Here is a 15,024-nt window from a genome sequence, read left to right as displayed (position 1 = left end):
GCTTATACCAACATGCGATGAGTATAAATCCGATTCTGGGTGACGGAGTATTCCAATCCGCAGGTGTAAACCAACCGGTACTCACCCAACCAATGTATGATGGTATCGAGGATGGTAAGTGCCTCAGGTATCCTCTGCAATCCTCTCAACCAAAATGGAGGTTTCCGAGGTATATGGTAAAAGAAAAAAAGAGCCTCCTCATGGTGTAAATCCAATAAACAGATAAAAAATGTATTCAAAAAATGTATCTTTCAACAGTCAATAAAAATAGCAGTAAAAATAGGTTCAATTGAACAGGTTATGTGCAGTAAAAAAGTGGCTCGACTAGCGTATTCACCCTACGTGTTTCATCCTTGTAGACTTCTGCTGGGGTATAAGTGCTGGGCAAACTGTTGGTGCTATATAAATTCTGTATAATGTGAATGTCCCAAGGTACGTGGTCACTGGCACAGAGGTGCCAAGACTGGGAATACAGGCTTGTGTGCCCCCCCTGGAATGAATCAAGGGGGGATATATTGACAGTGCTGTGTCTTGTGTCAGAGGGGATAGAGGTCACACAGGGTTCTCACTTATGCAGGTTGAGGGGTTCTGATTTTGCACTTTTTTCCTGGATTGGGTTCTGTAGTCCAGAGGCTTTGTAGAGACTTGTGAGGGGTGAAGCCTCTAACTCTGTATCCACATTTTACAGGAAACCGGCATCCTGATTGTACAGGTGTGCACAGCCCTTATATTTATAGGGTGTCAGGGGTTCAGGGTTCCTTCCCTTTGAGACAAGGAGCTATCTGTGTTTCAGGGTTCCTTCCCCTTGAGACAAGGGGCTGTCTATGTTTCAGGGTTTCTTCCCCTTGAGACAATGGGCTGTTTATGGTTCAGGGCTCTTTCCCCTTGAGACAATGGCTATCTATGGTTCAGGGCTTCTTCCCCTGGAGACAATGGGATGTCTATGGTTCAGGGCTTCATCCCCTGGAGACAATGGGATGCCCGTGTTTCAGGGCTTTTTCCCCTGGAGACAATGGGATGTCTATGGTTCAGGGCTTCTTCTCCTGCAAACAAAGAACATTGTTTTGTTTATGGCACCCTCCCCTGGAGACAAGGGCTGCCTATGGTTCAGGGCTCCTTCCACTGGAGACAAGGGGCTGTCTATGGTTCAGGGCTTCTTCCCCTTGAGCAAGAGGCCAACTATGGTTAGGGTCTTCTTCCCCTGGGGACAAGGGTCTGTCTATGATTCAGGTCTCCTTCCCCTAGTGACAAGGGGTTGTCCATGATTCAGGGCTCCTTTCCGTTTAGACAAGGAGAGACATAGATCAGGTCTGACCAGGTCATCACCTGAGAGAGGTACTTAGAGACTGTGTGTGATCAGTACCTCTCATACACCCAGCCTGAAGAAGGTTTAGACTTGTTCTGATCTCTGTATAGAAAGAGGAAGTTGGAAGCACCGAGCAATGAGTTGTGAAAGAAGTAACAGAAGGCAGAGCAGACTCCAATAGAGGAAGTATAAGAAATCCCCCTCCCCCACCTCCTCTTCCTGCATTAGAAAATCATTGTAAATTCAGATTAACTTCTTATTCACACACATTCGGTCTTCATACAGTAGAAGAAGTTGGACTCTCTTGGTGCCGTGGTTCCAGGTTTTATCTTCCAGAATCTTCTGTGATTGGACTCATCACATTTCTAGAACTATTTTCAGATCTCTTCATTGTTGGAAAGTACAAACAATCTGATTGGAGGATGAATGGGCAGATCTAACGAGGTGAGACCCCACCAATCATTCTTCTGACTACTCTAAAGTCTATATCCATATAGATAATGTATAAATGGATAATGTATACTGTATAGAGAGGAGAGTCTGTATCATTCTATATATCTCTGTGTATAAAATCCCTCCAATGAGATCATAGACCAAAAGTCTGTACATTGTGTAGTCTACATATAGATAATGTATAAATGGAGGTTGTATACTGTATAGTAGGGTTGCCACCTGTACGGTTTTCTCCCAGACAGTCTCGGTTTTTGAATGATGTGTATGTGTTTTCACCTGCTCCAGACCCCGGACACATCATTCACATGGACTGCACCGAGACTGACATCTGATGTCTCCCCTGTCAGGGCAAGCAACAGACGAGCGCATCCAAGAGATGAAGCCGGGGTCACTACACAGAAAATCAATCCAAGGAAACAACAGGCAGGACGAGGAATAGCAAGAAGGAGCTTAGAGACAGATGAGAATACTGACAGAATGGCGTCACCCTCATCATTGTCCGTCATTCTGTTCCCCAATATTTCTGTCCACCTTTCTCCCCCCACCATCACTGTCCCCCATTCTGTCACCCTCATCACTGTCCCCCATTCTGTCACCCTCATCACTGTCCGCCATTCCGTCCCCCTCATCACTGTCCACCATTCCGTTCCCCTCATTACTATCCACCATTCCGTCCCCCTCATCACTGTCCACCATTCCGTTCCCCTCATTACTATCCACCATTCCGTCCTTCTCATTAATGTCCGCTATTCTGTCCACCATTCCGTCACTCCCATCACTGTCCGCCATTCTGTCCCCACCAGCACTGTCCTTCATTCCGTCCCCCTCACCACTGTCTGCCATTCCATCCCCCTCATCACTGTCCGCCATTCCGTCCCCCTCATCACTGTCCACCATTCCGTCCCCCTCACCACTCTCCGCCATTCTGTCCCCCCTCATCACTGTGCGCCATTCCGTCCCCCCTCATCGCTGTCTGCCATTCTGTCTGCCAATTCCATCCCCCTCGCCTCTGTCTGCCATTCTGTCCCCCTCATCACTGTCCGCCATTCTGTCCCTCTCATCACTGTCCGCCATTCTGTCCCTCTCATCACTGTCTGCCATTCTGTCCCCCTCATCACTGTCCGCCATTCTGTCCCTCTCATCACTGTCCGCCATTCTGTCCCCCTCATCACTGTCTGCCATTCTGTCCCCCTCATCACTGTCCGCCATTCCATCCCCCTCACCTCTGTCTGCCATTCTGTCCCCCTCATCACTGTCCGCCATTCTGTCCCTCTCATCACTGTCTGCCATTCTGTCCCCCTCATCACTGTCCGCCATTCTGTCCCCCTCATCACTGTCTGCCATTCTGTCCCCCTCATCACTGTCTGCCATTCTGTCCCCCTCATCACTGTCCGCCATTCCATCCCCCTCACCTCTGTCTGCCATTCTGTCCCCCTCATCACTGTCCGCCATTCTGTCCCTCTCATCACTGTCTGCCATTCTGTCCCCCTCATCACTGTCCGCCATTCTGTCCCCCTCATCACTGTCCGCCATTCTGTCCCCCTCATCACTGTCTGCCATTCTGTCCCCCTCATCACTGTCTGCCATTCCGTCCCCCTCACCTCTGTCCGCCATTCTGTCCCTCTCATCACTGTCCGCCATTCTGTCCCTCTCATCACTGTCCGCCATTCTGTCCCTCTCATCACTGTCCGCCATTCTGTCCCTCTCATCACTGTCCGCCATTCTGTCCCTCTCATCACTGTCCGCCATTCTGTCCCCCTCGCCTCTGTCTGCCATTCTGTCCCCCTCATCACTGTCTGCCATTCTGTCCCCCTCATCACTGTCTGCCATTCTGTCCCTCTCATTACTGTCTGCCATTCTGTCCCTCTCATTACTGTCTGCCATTCTGTCCCTCTCATTACTGTCTGCCATTCTGTCCCTCTCATTACTGTCTGCCATTCCGTCCCCCTCACCACTGTCTTCCATTCTGTCCCCATCATCACTGTCCATCATTACATCACTCCCATTACTGTCCCCATTCCGTCCCCCTCATCACTGTCATCCCATTTAATCCCCCTCATCACTGTTCACCGTTCCGTCATCCTTATCACAATCCCCCATTCTGCCCCCACCATTACTATCTGCCATTCTGGCAATATTCCCTGAGCTCCTTCTTGCTATTCCTCGTCCTGACTGTTGTTTCCTTGGATTGATTTTCTGTGTAGTGACCCCGGCTTCATCTCTTGGATGCGCTCATCTGTTACTTGTCCTTACTAGGGTGCCCACGTGTCCCGGAGTGCCCGGGAATGTCCCCAATTGCCATCTCTGTCCCTGGTCCTGGGCACCTTCATTCCAGGACAATACAGTGTCCCGGAATGAAATTGAGGTCACATCCACCACCTACTAACTAGTAATTACATTTGTCTACACTTCTGGAACTTGTTGCTAGGGCAGGCCCGCCTGGCATCTAGCAACCGGTGACACCACAGACTCTCAATTTCTCAGACATCAAGGCTGGAAGCAAAGCCCGCATTTAGTGTTGCACTGCTGTCTCCACCCTCCTTTGCACCTCCTCCTTCTCTGGCACCCAGCAGCAAACAGAGGGAGTGACAGCAGTAGGGACTGGTCACCTGGTGTCTGTTCTGTGTGCTTCTGCTGGATCAGATCGATGGCTTCCCAAGTGCCTGACTTCTCCTCCTTTAGCCCACAGCCCGTTTCACTGTCTGAGGGACCAGAGGGAATATTGGAACTTGGAAGGTGAGGGGAAAAAAGTAATGCAGAAGAAGGTGATAGTCACACAAGTGGACATTGGACAGTAATGAAGGTGACACACGGGAACATGGGTGGCAAGTGACACAGCTGTGTGAGGCAAGTGGCATATTGCATCTGGTGGCAAGCAATGGGCGGAAAATGACACACTGCATCTGGTGGCAAGCTATTGGTGGCAAATGACACACTGCATCTGGTGGCAAGTGGCACACTGCATCTGGTTGCAGGATACGGTGGCAAGTGGCACACTGCATCTGGTGGTAGGATACAGATGGCAAGTGGCACACTGCATCTGGTGGCAGGATATGGGTGGCAAGTGGCACACTGCATCTGGTGGCAGGCTACCGGTGGCAAATGGCACACTGTATATGGTGGTAGGCTATCGGTGGCAAGTGGCACACTGCATCTGGTGGCAGGCTACAGGTGGAAAGTGGCACACGGCATCTGGTGGCAGGCTACGGGTGGTAAGTGGCACACTGCATCTGGTGGCAGGCTACGGGTGGCAAATGGCACACTGTATATGGTGGTAGGCTATCGGTGGCAAGTGACACACTGCATCTGGTGGAAAGTGACAAGCTCAGGGTTCCCACTGATTCTGCATTATGGTGAGTTGAACTATTTCATGATATATTACAATATACAATATAATGTGATTTGATCATCCTAAAAACCATATCTAGCATGGTGTGGGGATGATTTATGTGCTAACACCAACCATTCACCCGACCAAATCATGCCAAATTAAATTTATTTTTTTGCCTCAGAACGGTAATGGGTTCTGAGGGTTAATTATGTAGCGGATGACATTTGGGATCAAATGTCACACACATTGTAAATTTAGTTTTTGGCCTCAGGACAATAAAGGTTCTGAGGGTTAAATATTGTAGGTAGGCGTAACACCAGTCTGGCCAGGCTGTGTTAAGAAGTTCTGCCTGGTCATGTGAACGGTGAGGTGCACATGACAGGCCAGAACCAAGTCTGGTTGGATGTTTTGGTATCGGCCCTCTCGGAGCCAATCAGCGGGAGTTCCTGGGCCCGCTGAGGAGTCTGGGAGGGGGTACTTAAACAGGTGTGGGTCACGTATTCAGAGTTCCGGAGTTGTTCCTGAGACCCGTGTGGTCTGGTCTGGTTCCAGGACTGGGGTAGCCATGGGAGGGGCCCAATCACGGGGTGTTCATCATCCTGCAACATGTTCCTGTCAATGGCCCCTGATAGACCCTCCTGGTCTGGGGTAGGGATCCGTCTGTTCCCGAGTCTCGGAACCTGCTGGTCCGAGGCGCAGTAACTGAGGAAGGATTCAAAGTGTCTGGGTGTGCTCTCGGCTTGGAGGTTCACCACAGCTCATGGAAGTGACCGGGGAAGGACTCTACGGAGGAGGGCCGACAAGTGGCATCCTGAGACGTGCCTGGTTACTGAGTTAAGAAGGACATTGATAAATTCACAATTTTCCAGTACCATAAAGGAAGCAGGAAATGTTCCAGGTAGGGTTGGAAAAAGGTTCCTGTATACCCTCAGTTGATTGTTCAAGTTTTCAGTCAACATGCTGACTGCCATGATCTCTGGCTAGAGATCTGTTCAGCCTTGAAGTACCCAGCTGCGAGTGGCTACTCTCTGGGTGGAAATAGAGACTTTGCTAAACCTGTAGTTCAAGGTGCCTGAGTTCTTCACCCGTGCCCTCTGTTCCCTAAGAGACTGTGTTTGTGAAAGTTCTACTGCAAAATAAACCTTTTTGAAAGGACTTCATCTGTGTCAGTGTACAAGTCATTGGGTATCAACCCTGGTAACCCCTAGATTTGGAGGAGCAGGCCAAGAGAAGGTAACCGGTAAGCCCATTAAGTTCTTTTGAGGCACATTGTATTTGTCCATTTTCTCCTGTTCCCTACTCACTCCGATGGCAACATCCTTGACCTTGTATTCTCCTATATTTGCACCCCATGCAACCTCTCCAACAATCCTTTTTCTCTCTTTGATCACCACCTTATTAGATTCTCTCTCTCTTTCCGAACGAGCTACCTGCCCACACACGGTATTTTTGCGGCGGACTAATACGGCGTACTAAGTCCGCCGGACTATCCGCCGTACTTTTGAAATGAACGGACTCGCCCACACACACGGAGGAAAGTCCGCTCATTTTGAGCGCGGCTCCAGGTAGCCGGGACCAGCGAAAGAGGTGTCGCTGGCCCCGTCACCTGGTATGGACTTAAAGGGGAATCCCTAGGTCCATATCAGACCCTTATCTGAGCACGCTGCCCGGCCGGCCAGGAAAGGGTGTGGGGACGAGCGAGCGCCCCCCCCCCTTCTGAGCCGTACCAGGCCGCGTGCCCTCAACATGGGGGGTGCCTTGGGGAAGGGGAGCCGCGCGGCCCCCCCACCCAAAAGCACCTTGTCCCCATGTTGATGAGGGCAAGGGCCTCTTCCCAACAATCCTGGCCGTTGGTTGTCGGGGTCTGCGGGCGGGGGGCTTATAGAAATCCGTGAGCCCCCTTTAATAAGGGGGCCCCCAGATCCCGGCCTCCCACCCTATGTGAATGAGTATGGGGTACAATGTACCCCTACCCATTCACCTGTGAAAAAAAGTAAAAAAAAACACAACACACAAGGGTTAAAATTGAAGAAGAACCGAAGAGTGGGACAAGACCCCCGAAGTCGGAAGAAGAGGGCGGCGGTGGCGAAGAAGAAAGCCAGGCTCCCCCGCTAGTAAAAGAGCTAGCAGAAGATAGCGGAGGAGTCCGGCGAGAAGACCCCCGAAGATGGAAGAAGACCCCCGGAGCTGTGCAATAAACTATTTTAACCCTTGTGTGTTGTGTTTTTTTTTAACTTTTTTTCACAGGTGAATGGGTAGGGGTACATTGTACCCCATACTCATTCACATAGGATGGGGGGGCCAGGATCCGGGGGCCCCCTTATTAAAGGGGGCTCACGGATTCCGAAAAGCCCCCCGCCCGCAGACCCTGACAACCAACGGCCAGGGTTGTCGGGAAGAGGCCATTGTCCTCATCAACATGGGGACAAGGTGCTTTGGGGTGGGAGGGCCTCACGGCCCCCCTTCCCCAAGGCACCCCCCATGTTGAGGGCACGCGGCCTGGTACGGCTCAGAAGGGGAGGGGGCGCTCGCTCGTCCCCACCCCCTTTCCTGGCCGGTCGGGTAGTGTGCTCGGATAAGGGTTTGATATGGACCTGGGGGGACTCCCACGCCGATTTTTCGGCGTAGGGATTCCCCTTTAAGTCCATACCAGGTGACAGGGCCAGCAACGCCTCCTTCGCTGGTCCCGGCTACCTGGAGCCACGCTCAAAATTAGCAGACTTTTCTCCGGGTGGGAAAAGTCCGTTCATTTCAAAAGTACGGCGGACTGGCACACACACGGCCGTACTGTCCGCCAAAATGCGAGTCCGGCGGAAAGATTGGAGTGCAAAACTACTTTCTTAGTCCGCCAGACTTTTGGGTAAAAAAAGTCAGCCGGAGCCTACACACGGGCGGATTGTCTGGCGGACTTGAGTCCGCTGGACTTTTCCACCGGATTGTTTGATCGTGTGTACGAGGCATTACTCGTAGAAACTTTTGCCACCTCAAACCTTCTCTTCTCTGTTACTGACTAGCAGCCAGATGCCCTTGGGATAGGCCCAATCTCTGGCCTAGCAGCCCAGGGCAACGCGACACATGTCCACACAGACAGCCATCCAGGTGGCACAGAACTTAGACCACCTGACTCCAGCCAAACACATAGGTGCTCCCAGCAGGCCAAGGATCCAAGAAAACCCCTGCCCATAGGCTGAGATACCCCATATACCCTTAACCTGACCTTGAGTTGCCCTTCTCATATCTAGTACCACCAAGTACCCGGCCACCTAGTGGTAGAAGAGAAAGGTGCAATAAGGCTAAACTTAGGGAGAAATCAATAGATCTCTAATAATCAACCAGGATAATTATTCCTGGCAAGTAAATTTGTGAGAAGCGTCCCTGCCTAAACTCCAGGGTATTACACTTTAACTCTCTACTCTGTCCTCCACTTCTTCCACCCACTAACTCACTCACTGCCCAGGACATCGCCAATCACTTCAAACATAAGAGTGATACAATACGTGAGGAGATCTCCAATGCGCAGATAACTCCCCCATTTAAAACCCCAGATAAAATTACTTCCCTTATTCAACCCCACTAATATAGACAAGGTTGCCAAACTTTTTTCTAACACCCACCTACCCACCTGTCCCCTGGATACCACTCTCTCACAAATGCTATGGTCACCCTCTGGCTCCAGTCTAAACTCTATAGCTCACGTCTTCAACCTCTCCCTCTCTTCTGGCATGTTCACCAACTCTCTAAAACATGCATTAGTCACCTCCATTCCTAAAAAGCCCTGACTGGACCCCACAAATTTTAACAACCTATGCCCCAACTCCTTACTTCTCTTTTCCTCCAAACTCCTTGAACGTCTGGTCTACAACCGACTGAGCGATCATCTGACAGAAAACAAATGTCTTGATTCCCTTCAGTCAGGATTTCGCCCCCAACACTCCACAGAAACTGCTCTCCTTAAACTCACAAATGAACTACTAATGGCTAAAACCAATGGACATTATTCTGTACTCCTCCTTCTGGACCTCTCTGCTGCCTTTGATACAGTGAACCATCCCCTCCTCAAAAAAAAAAAAAAACTCCACTTCTTTGGTCTCCGTGATTGTGTTTTTCACTGGTTCTCATCTAACTTATCCAACTGCACCTTTAGTGTTACTTATAATTCTACTTCCTTCTCTTCCTTTCTCTGTCAGGGTCCCTCAATGTTCTGTTCTTGGACCTCTCCTATTCTTCATCTACACCTCCTTCCTGGGTAAGCTGCTAGCCTCTGATGGCTTCCAATAGCATTTCTATGCTGACGACACCCAAATTTATCTCTCTAACTCTCAGCCCACTCTTTCACACTTCTCATGTATGACTAATTTACTAACAGACATATCAGTCTGGGACCTGGGAAAAGTGTGTGCGCAGCTCAGGCTCGATAGGGAGGGGTATGTAGAAAGTGCATCTGCAGCTGCTGCTAGAGTGCTGACCAGGGATGGAGCTGGCTCCTGCAAAGGTTCAAGAAGGAAGGGTGACCCCTGGAAGACACCTATGGTGTCCTGCTGCAGTGAATGGATGGAGTGGCAACCTTGGCCTGGACTCCACCCAGGCCACACCCCCACATATCAGTCTGGATGTCAAACCACTTCCTTAATTACTTGCCAACCAGCCACCGCAGTTGTACTGCGGCAGGCTGGCATGGCTACTCAAATCACAGTCATTGTATGTCATTGGTTTAAACTGCTATCGCAGGTGCGCGCACGCCGGCAGTGGGTTCCCGGAGGCGATGCTCATGGCCAGTGGCTGGTGGGCTACCGCTTCACAGGGAGCCAGAACAAGGAACTGTCAGTGTAAATAAACAGATCCCCATTCTGTCAAGGGGCAAGAAAGGGGATCTGCTGCTCCTAGTGATTAGGATCAGCATTTTCTCTCTTCTTCCAGGCAGCCCATCCCCCATACAGCTAGAAACACCTCCCTAGGAAACACTTAAACCGTTGATCACCCCCTAGTGTTAACCCCTTCCCTGCCAGTGATATTTATACAGAAATCAGTGGCTATTTTTAGCTCTGATCACTGTATAAATGTCAATGGTCCCAAAAAAGTGTCCGTTCTGGGGCGTGGCTTGGGCATGGCCGAGTGAGGAAGCAGGATCCCAGAGCTCCTCACACACGGAAGCTAAATTAGCCTGTTCCGGCGGATATATCGCCCCATAATCATCCTCACTGGCATGTCCCAGCGCCGGAGGGCCTCCTCCAGACATCGGGGTACCTCGCAGCCTGGAAGCGGCTCTATAGGGGAATATTTCGGCAGCAAAGGCGGGCAGCACGAGTCTCCCAAGATGGCGGCCTTGAAGGGACGTGGAACGAACGTTCTGGCGGAGACATGTGTTCAGCCACAGTCGGCCAGATCTCCTATACAGACGCCGCAGCTGGTAAGAGATGCCGCACCCCCTGACTCCCCTGGCTCTTCAGCCTCTCTCGATCAGGGCTCTGAAGCCTCAGCATTGATGGGTGATAGGGACTTGAAGCAGCATATCTGGTCTCTCCCCACAAGAGAGGACCTAGACCGCTTTGCCACTAGAGTGGAGAAGGCCTTTAAGCAGGACATAGAGCAATTGAAGGAGGACACAACTCAGTTGGGGAATAGGCTGGAAACCCTTGAACAGACAGTGGAGGAAGCTTTGCCAGTGATAACACAGTTAAGGGACAAGTGCGCAGCACAGGATCAACAGATAGAAGCACTGATTTCACAAATCGATGATTATGAGAATCGCAGCCGCAGGTCCAACATCCGCATACGGGGGTTGCCAGAGGCAACAGGAGCTAAGGACATTGTCCCCACCTTGCAAGGCATCTTTAAAGAGCTCTTAGGCCTCCCCCCCACAGCAACCGTGGAAATTGACAGGGCACACAGGGCCCTTCGCCCCCCGTCACAGGATGTTGATAACCCTTGGGATATCATTTGCAAATTGCATAAGTACACGGTGAAAGACCAAATAATGCAACTCATGCGCAAACGCCCCTTCTTTGACTTTGATGGTGCACGCCTGTACTTTTATCAATATCTGTCCAGGCGCACATTAATGCAGCGCAGGGCACTACACCCTCTCTTGGACTCCCTCCGCACAGCAGGCATTACTTATAGATGGGGGTTCCCCTTTATCCTCCATGCTAAACGAGATGGGAAGTCGGCCACTCTGCGTACTAAGGACGACCTTCAGCGTTTCCTGTTGCAACTGAACCTGGACCCCGTGGACTTTCCTGATTGGAGGCTCTCCACGAATATACAGACAGTGCAAGCTCCCCCACCATGGCAGCAGGCCCGACCCAACCGACCTCCACGGCACCGCAAACGCTCATCCTCGACGGCAACGCGACAAGAGCCCATGGCAGGGAATTAGCGGCGCCCCACTTGCCGTCATCTTCTTCATGTTAACCCTTGGATGACTTTTGACCAAGAGCCCACAGCTTACGGCAGAGTTACCAACAGTATACGCATGGGGGAAGTGTGCCTTATTTGCTTAGTCTGCGGCTCCTCTAGTTGTCAGTATTATTTTCAGTTTTATTTTTCCTTTTCTTTTTTTTTTGGGGGGTGCTGACAGCACTTTTTGCAGAATTTGCACGGCGCAAGGCCGAAGGAACTGCCGTGAGAGATCACAGTTGTTTATTGTGCACTACAAGTTTTATGGCATATCAGTGACTTAAAAGGTTTTTTATCCCCCGGACACTTACAGCATTTTTAGTAGTGAGGGGCGGGGTTTTCCGGGTTGTCCATGTCCAGTTATGTTCCCCACGTAGGACTACCCGTATTGGGTAATAGCCCAGGATTGGGCGCTTTGCTGGGCGCTGGCTGCTTCCCTGTAATGGGGGGGCGGCGGGCGGCGGGCAAACAGTTTTTGATACCCCTGTGCTGCATTGTTGTGGTGCAGGTGGACCTAGACCACAGGATGTTATTTGTTTTATGCGATGTGCTAATGCTTTCCTTTTTCTTTCCCTCATTTTTTCTGTTTTTCAGTTTTTTGTTCCCATCCTCCTCTCTGCCCCCCCTTCTTGCTTCCCTTCATTCCAGCCTACCTTGTTGCTCCCTGATAGGTTGGAGCTCCCGGAATCTTGTCTCACCGGACACCGCAGATCTAGGAAGGTCGCCTGGACGGAACCCTCAGACACAACATGGCTACGCTTAAGGTAGTGTCTTACAATGTGAGGGGTATGTGCTCCCCTAACAAGCGAAATAGGCTATGGTTAGAACTGAAACGCCTGGAGGCTCAAGTGGTGTTTTTACAGGAGACCCACTTTACCGATACGTCTCTCCCTAAATTGCCCTCACACCTATTCTCGCAATGGTTCCTGAGTAACTCGCTTGTGCCCAAATCCAGGGGCACGGCTATAGCCATTCACAAAAATTGCCCGTTCCAACCCCAGGAACATAAGGTAGACCCCCAGGGACGCTATGTGTTCCTGAAAGGCACCCTCCTCGGACAGACATACACCTTTGCTACGCTCTATGCCCCTAACACCCAACAACTTACATTTATAGATCAAACCCTCTTTACACAGGCGGACTTTAGGGAAGGTAGATTAATTCTGGGAGGGGACTTTAATGTCAGCCCAGACCCCACACTTGACACCTCCGCAAGTAGATCGTCACATTCCCATGCCTTCCTGAGACATTTCCGCAGATCCCTCCAGAACTATACCCTGGTGGACTGCTGGAGAGCAATACATGCATCTGAAAGGGACTATAGCTACTTCTCTGGAGTACACAAGGTGTACACTAGAATTGATTTGCTGCTAGTGGACCAGGACACCTTGGATTTTATCCTGGGAGCAACCATAGACCTCATAACCATCTCTGATCATGCCCCGGTGACGCTTACGCTTTCACTGGCACAGGCCTCGACTAAAGCAAGGACGTGGAGACTGAACGAGAACTTGTTAGATGACCTGGCGGTAGTGACGGGGGAGCAGGAGACTCTGACACACTACTTTGCGAAGAATGATAATGGGGAAGTGAGCAAGGGCATTCTCTGGGAAGGACATAAAGCCGTGGTCCGGGGCACCTTTATTGCACTGGGAGCTAAACTTAACAAAGAGAGGCGGGCGAGCTTCCTGAGGGTGTTGCAGGAGCTGAAACGCGCTGAGCTTGCACATAAAAGAACGTCGGGCTCTACGGAGCTCAGGCATTTGACAGAACTCAGACAAATATTTTCTAAACCGATGGACCGGAAAATTAACCGGAAACTGCGCTACCTGGTCCACACTTACTACGAACACGGCAACAAGTGCGGCAGGCTACTGGCCCGAGCGCTTAGAAAGAAGAGACTCCTGGCTCATGTACATAAATTGTGCTCTCCTACTGGGGACTATACACAGCACACATCCAAGATAGCCTCTATGTTTCGCGATTATTACGCAAACCTATACCACTTAGACCAGGCCTCCTCCCCGGCCGACATAGCCCTTAAGAAGACACGCATACAGTCATACCTCTCCTCCGTAGGACTCCCCACCCTTACTACGGATCAGGCAACTGAATTAGAATGCCCAATTACAGGGGAAGAAATCTTAGCTACGATTAAGTCTATGCCTACAGGCAAGAGCCCCGGCCCTGATGGTTTTATCAGGGCCTACTATGTAAAGTTCTTTGACAAACTGCAATCCCCTTTGTGTGCCCTCTTCAACTCCCTCGCCTCAGGCGGGGTCTTACCACAAGAGACCTCGCTGGCGCATATTACCGTGCTCCCGAAGGACGGGAAAGACCCATCCCAACCGCAAAGTTATCGCCCAATCTCCCTCCTGAACACGGATCTTAAAATCTTTTCCAAAATTATTGCCAATCGCCTGAAACCGCTATTACCGGAGTTGATCCACGCTGATCAGACAGGTTTTACAACGGGGCGAGAAGCTAGAGACAACTCCAATAGAGCTGTCCAGCTTATCCACTGGGCACGTACACGCGGTCGGATGCCTCCATACCTGGTGTTGTCTACAGATGCGGAGAAGGCATTCGATCGCGTGGACTGGGAGTTTCAGTACGCAGTGCTTAGGGGTATGGGGCTGGGCCCACGCATGCTGCGATGGATCTCGGCTCTTTATGTGTCTCCTACGGCCCAGGTTAAGGTGAATGGTGGCCTCTCCTCATCGTTCCCTATTCGTAACGGCACGAGACAGGGCTGCCCGCTCTCGCCCCTTCTATTTGCACTGGTTTTGGAACCATTACTACAGAGGGTCAGAGACAATCCCAGTGTCAAGGGGGTGATGGCGGGCTCCTTAGAGCACAAACTTTCTGCTTATGCAGACGACATTTTGTTTCATGTGGTGGACCCTCTGGTCTCGTTGCCGAATCTGATGGGAGAACTACAGGCGTACGGAGAGGTATCCAATTTTCGGATAAATTATTCCAAATCAGAGATACTGCCGATCGCCGTTCCCCCGGCTTTGGGGGACACCTTGAAGGGCTCATTCCGTTCACATGGGCTGCCCCCTCCTTGAAATATCTAGGTGTCCAGCTCACGGATAGTACTGACTCCCTGTATGCACACAACTATTTGCCCCTAATGCAGAAGATTTCAACGGATTTGTCCACTTGGGACAAATCACTTTTTACCTGGGTGGGTCGAACAAATATTTTGAAAATGACGATTCTACCTCGCATTTTGTTTCTCCTACAAATGATACCGATACACCTGCCGCAAGGGTTTTTCTCGAACCTACGTAGCCTTTTTGTTAAATTCGTGTGGGGCGGGAAGAAGCCGCATTTGGCCATAGCGACGCTCCAACGCGCTAAGCTGAACGGCGGCCTGGGCATACCTAACATACTCCAATACTACCAAGCGATCGCATTACAACGCATTTTAAATTGGAATTTTCATACGCTACATAAGCTATGGGTCCCTCTGGAAAAGACTATGGCGGGCAGAGACCTGGCCTACGCGCCCTGGGTCCTGGCCGGGGACAGG

At 50.8% G+C, this 15,024-nt stretch overlaps 2 protein-coding genes across 2 annotated transcripts in view; one reads left to right on the top strand and one right to left on the bottom strand.

The window, feature by feature from the left end:
- Positions 1-15,024, bottom strand: part of LOC143989916 (uncharacterized) — a 225,893-nt gene that overhangs the window by 27,210 nt on the left and 183,659 nt on the right. The gene's annotated exons all lie outside the window — the stretch shown is intronic.
- Positions 1,500-15,024, top strand: part of LOC143989573 (uncharacterized) — a 214,455-nt gene continuing 200,930 nt past the window's right edge. The window contains exon 1 of the mRNA XM_077489760.1: positions 1,500-1,750. Coding sequence (XP_077345886.1) covers positions 1,733-1,750 — 18 coding nt within the window. The 5' untranslated portion in view covers positions 1,500-1,732. The remainder of the gene's footprint in view (positions 1,751-15,024) is intronic.

The sequence above is a fragment of the Lithobates pipiens genome, unplaced genomic scaffold, assembly GCF_037356315.1.
Source record: "Lithobates pipiens isolate NorthernLeopardFrog02 unplaced genomic scaffold, aLitPip1_a1.2 Scaffold_18, whole genome shotgun sequence".
Classification (NCBI taxonomy): domain Eukaryota; kingdom Metazoa; phylum Chordata; class Amphibia; order Anura; family Ranidae; genus Lithobates; species Lithobates pipiens.
This window is presented reverse-complemented; position numbering and strand designations above follow the sequence as displayed.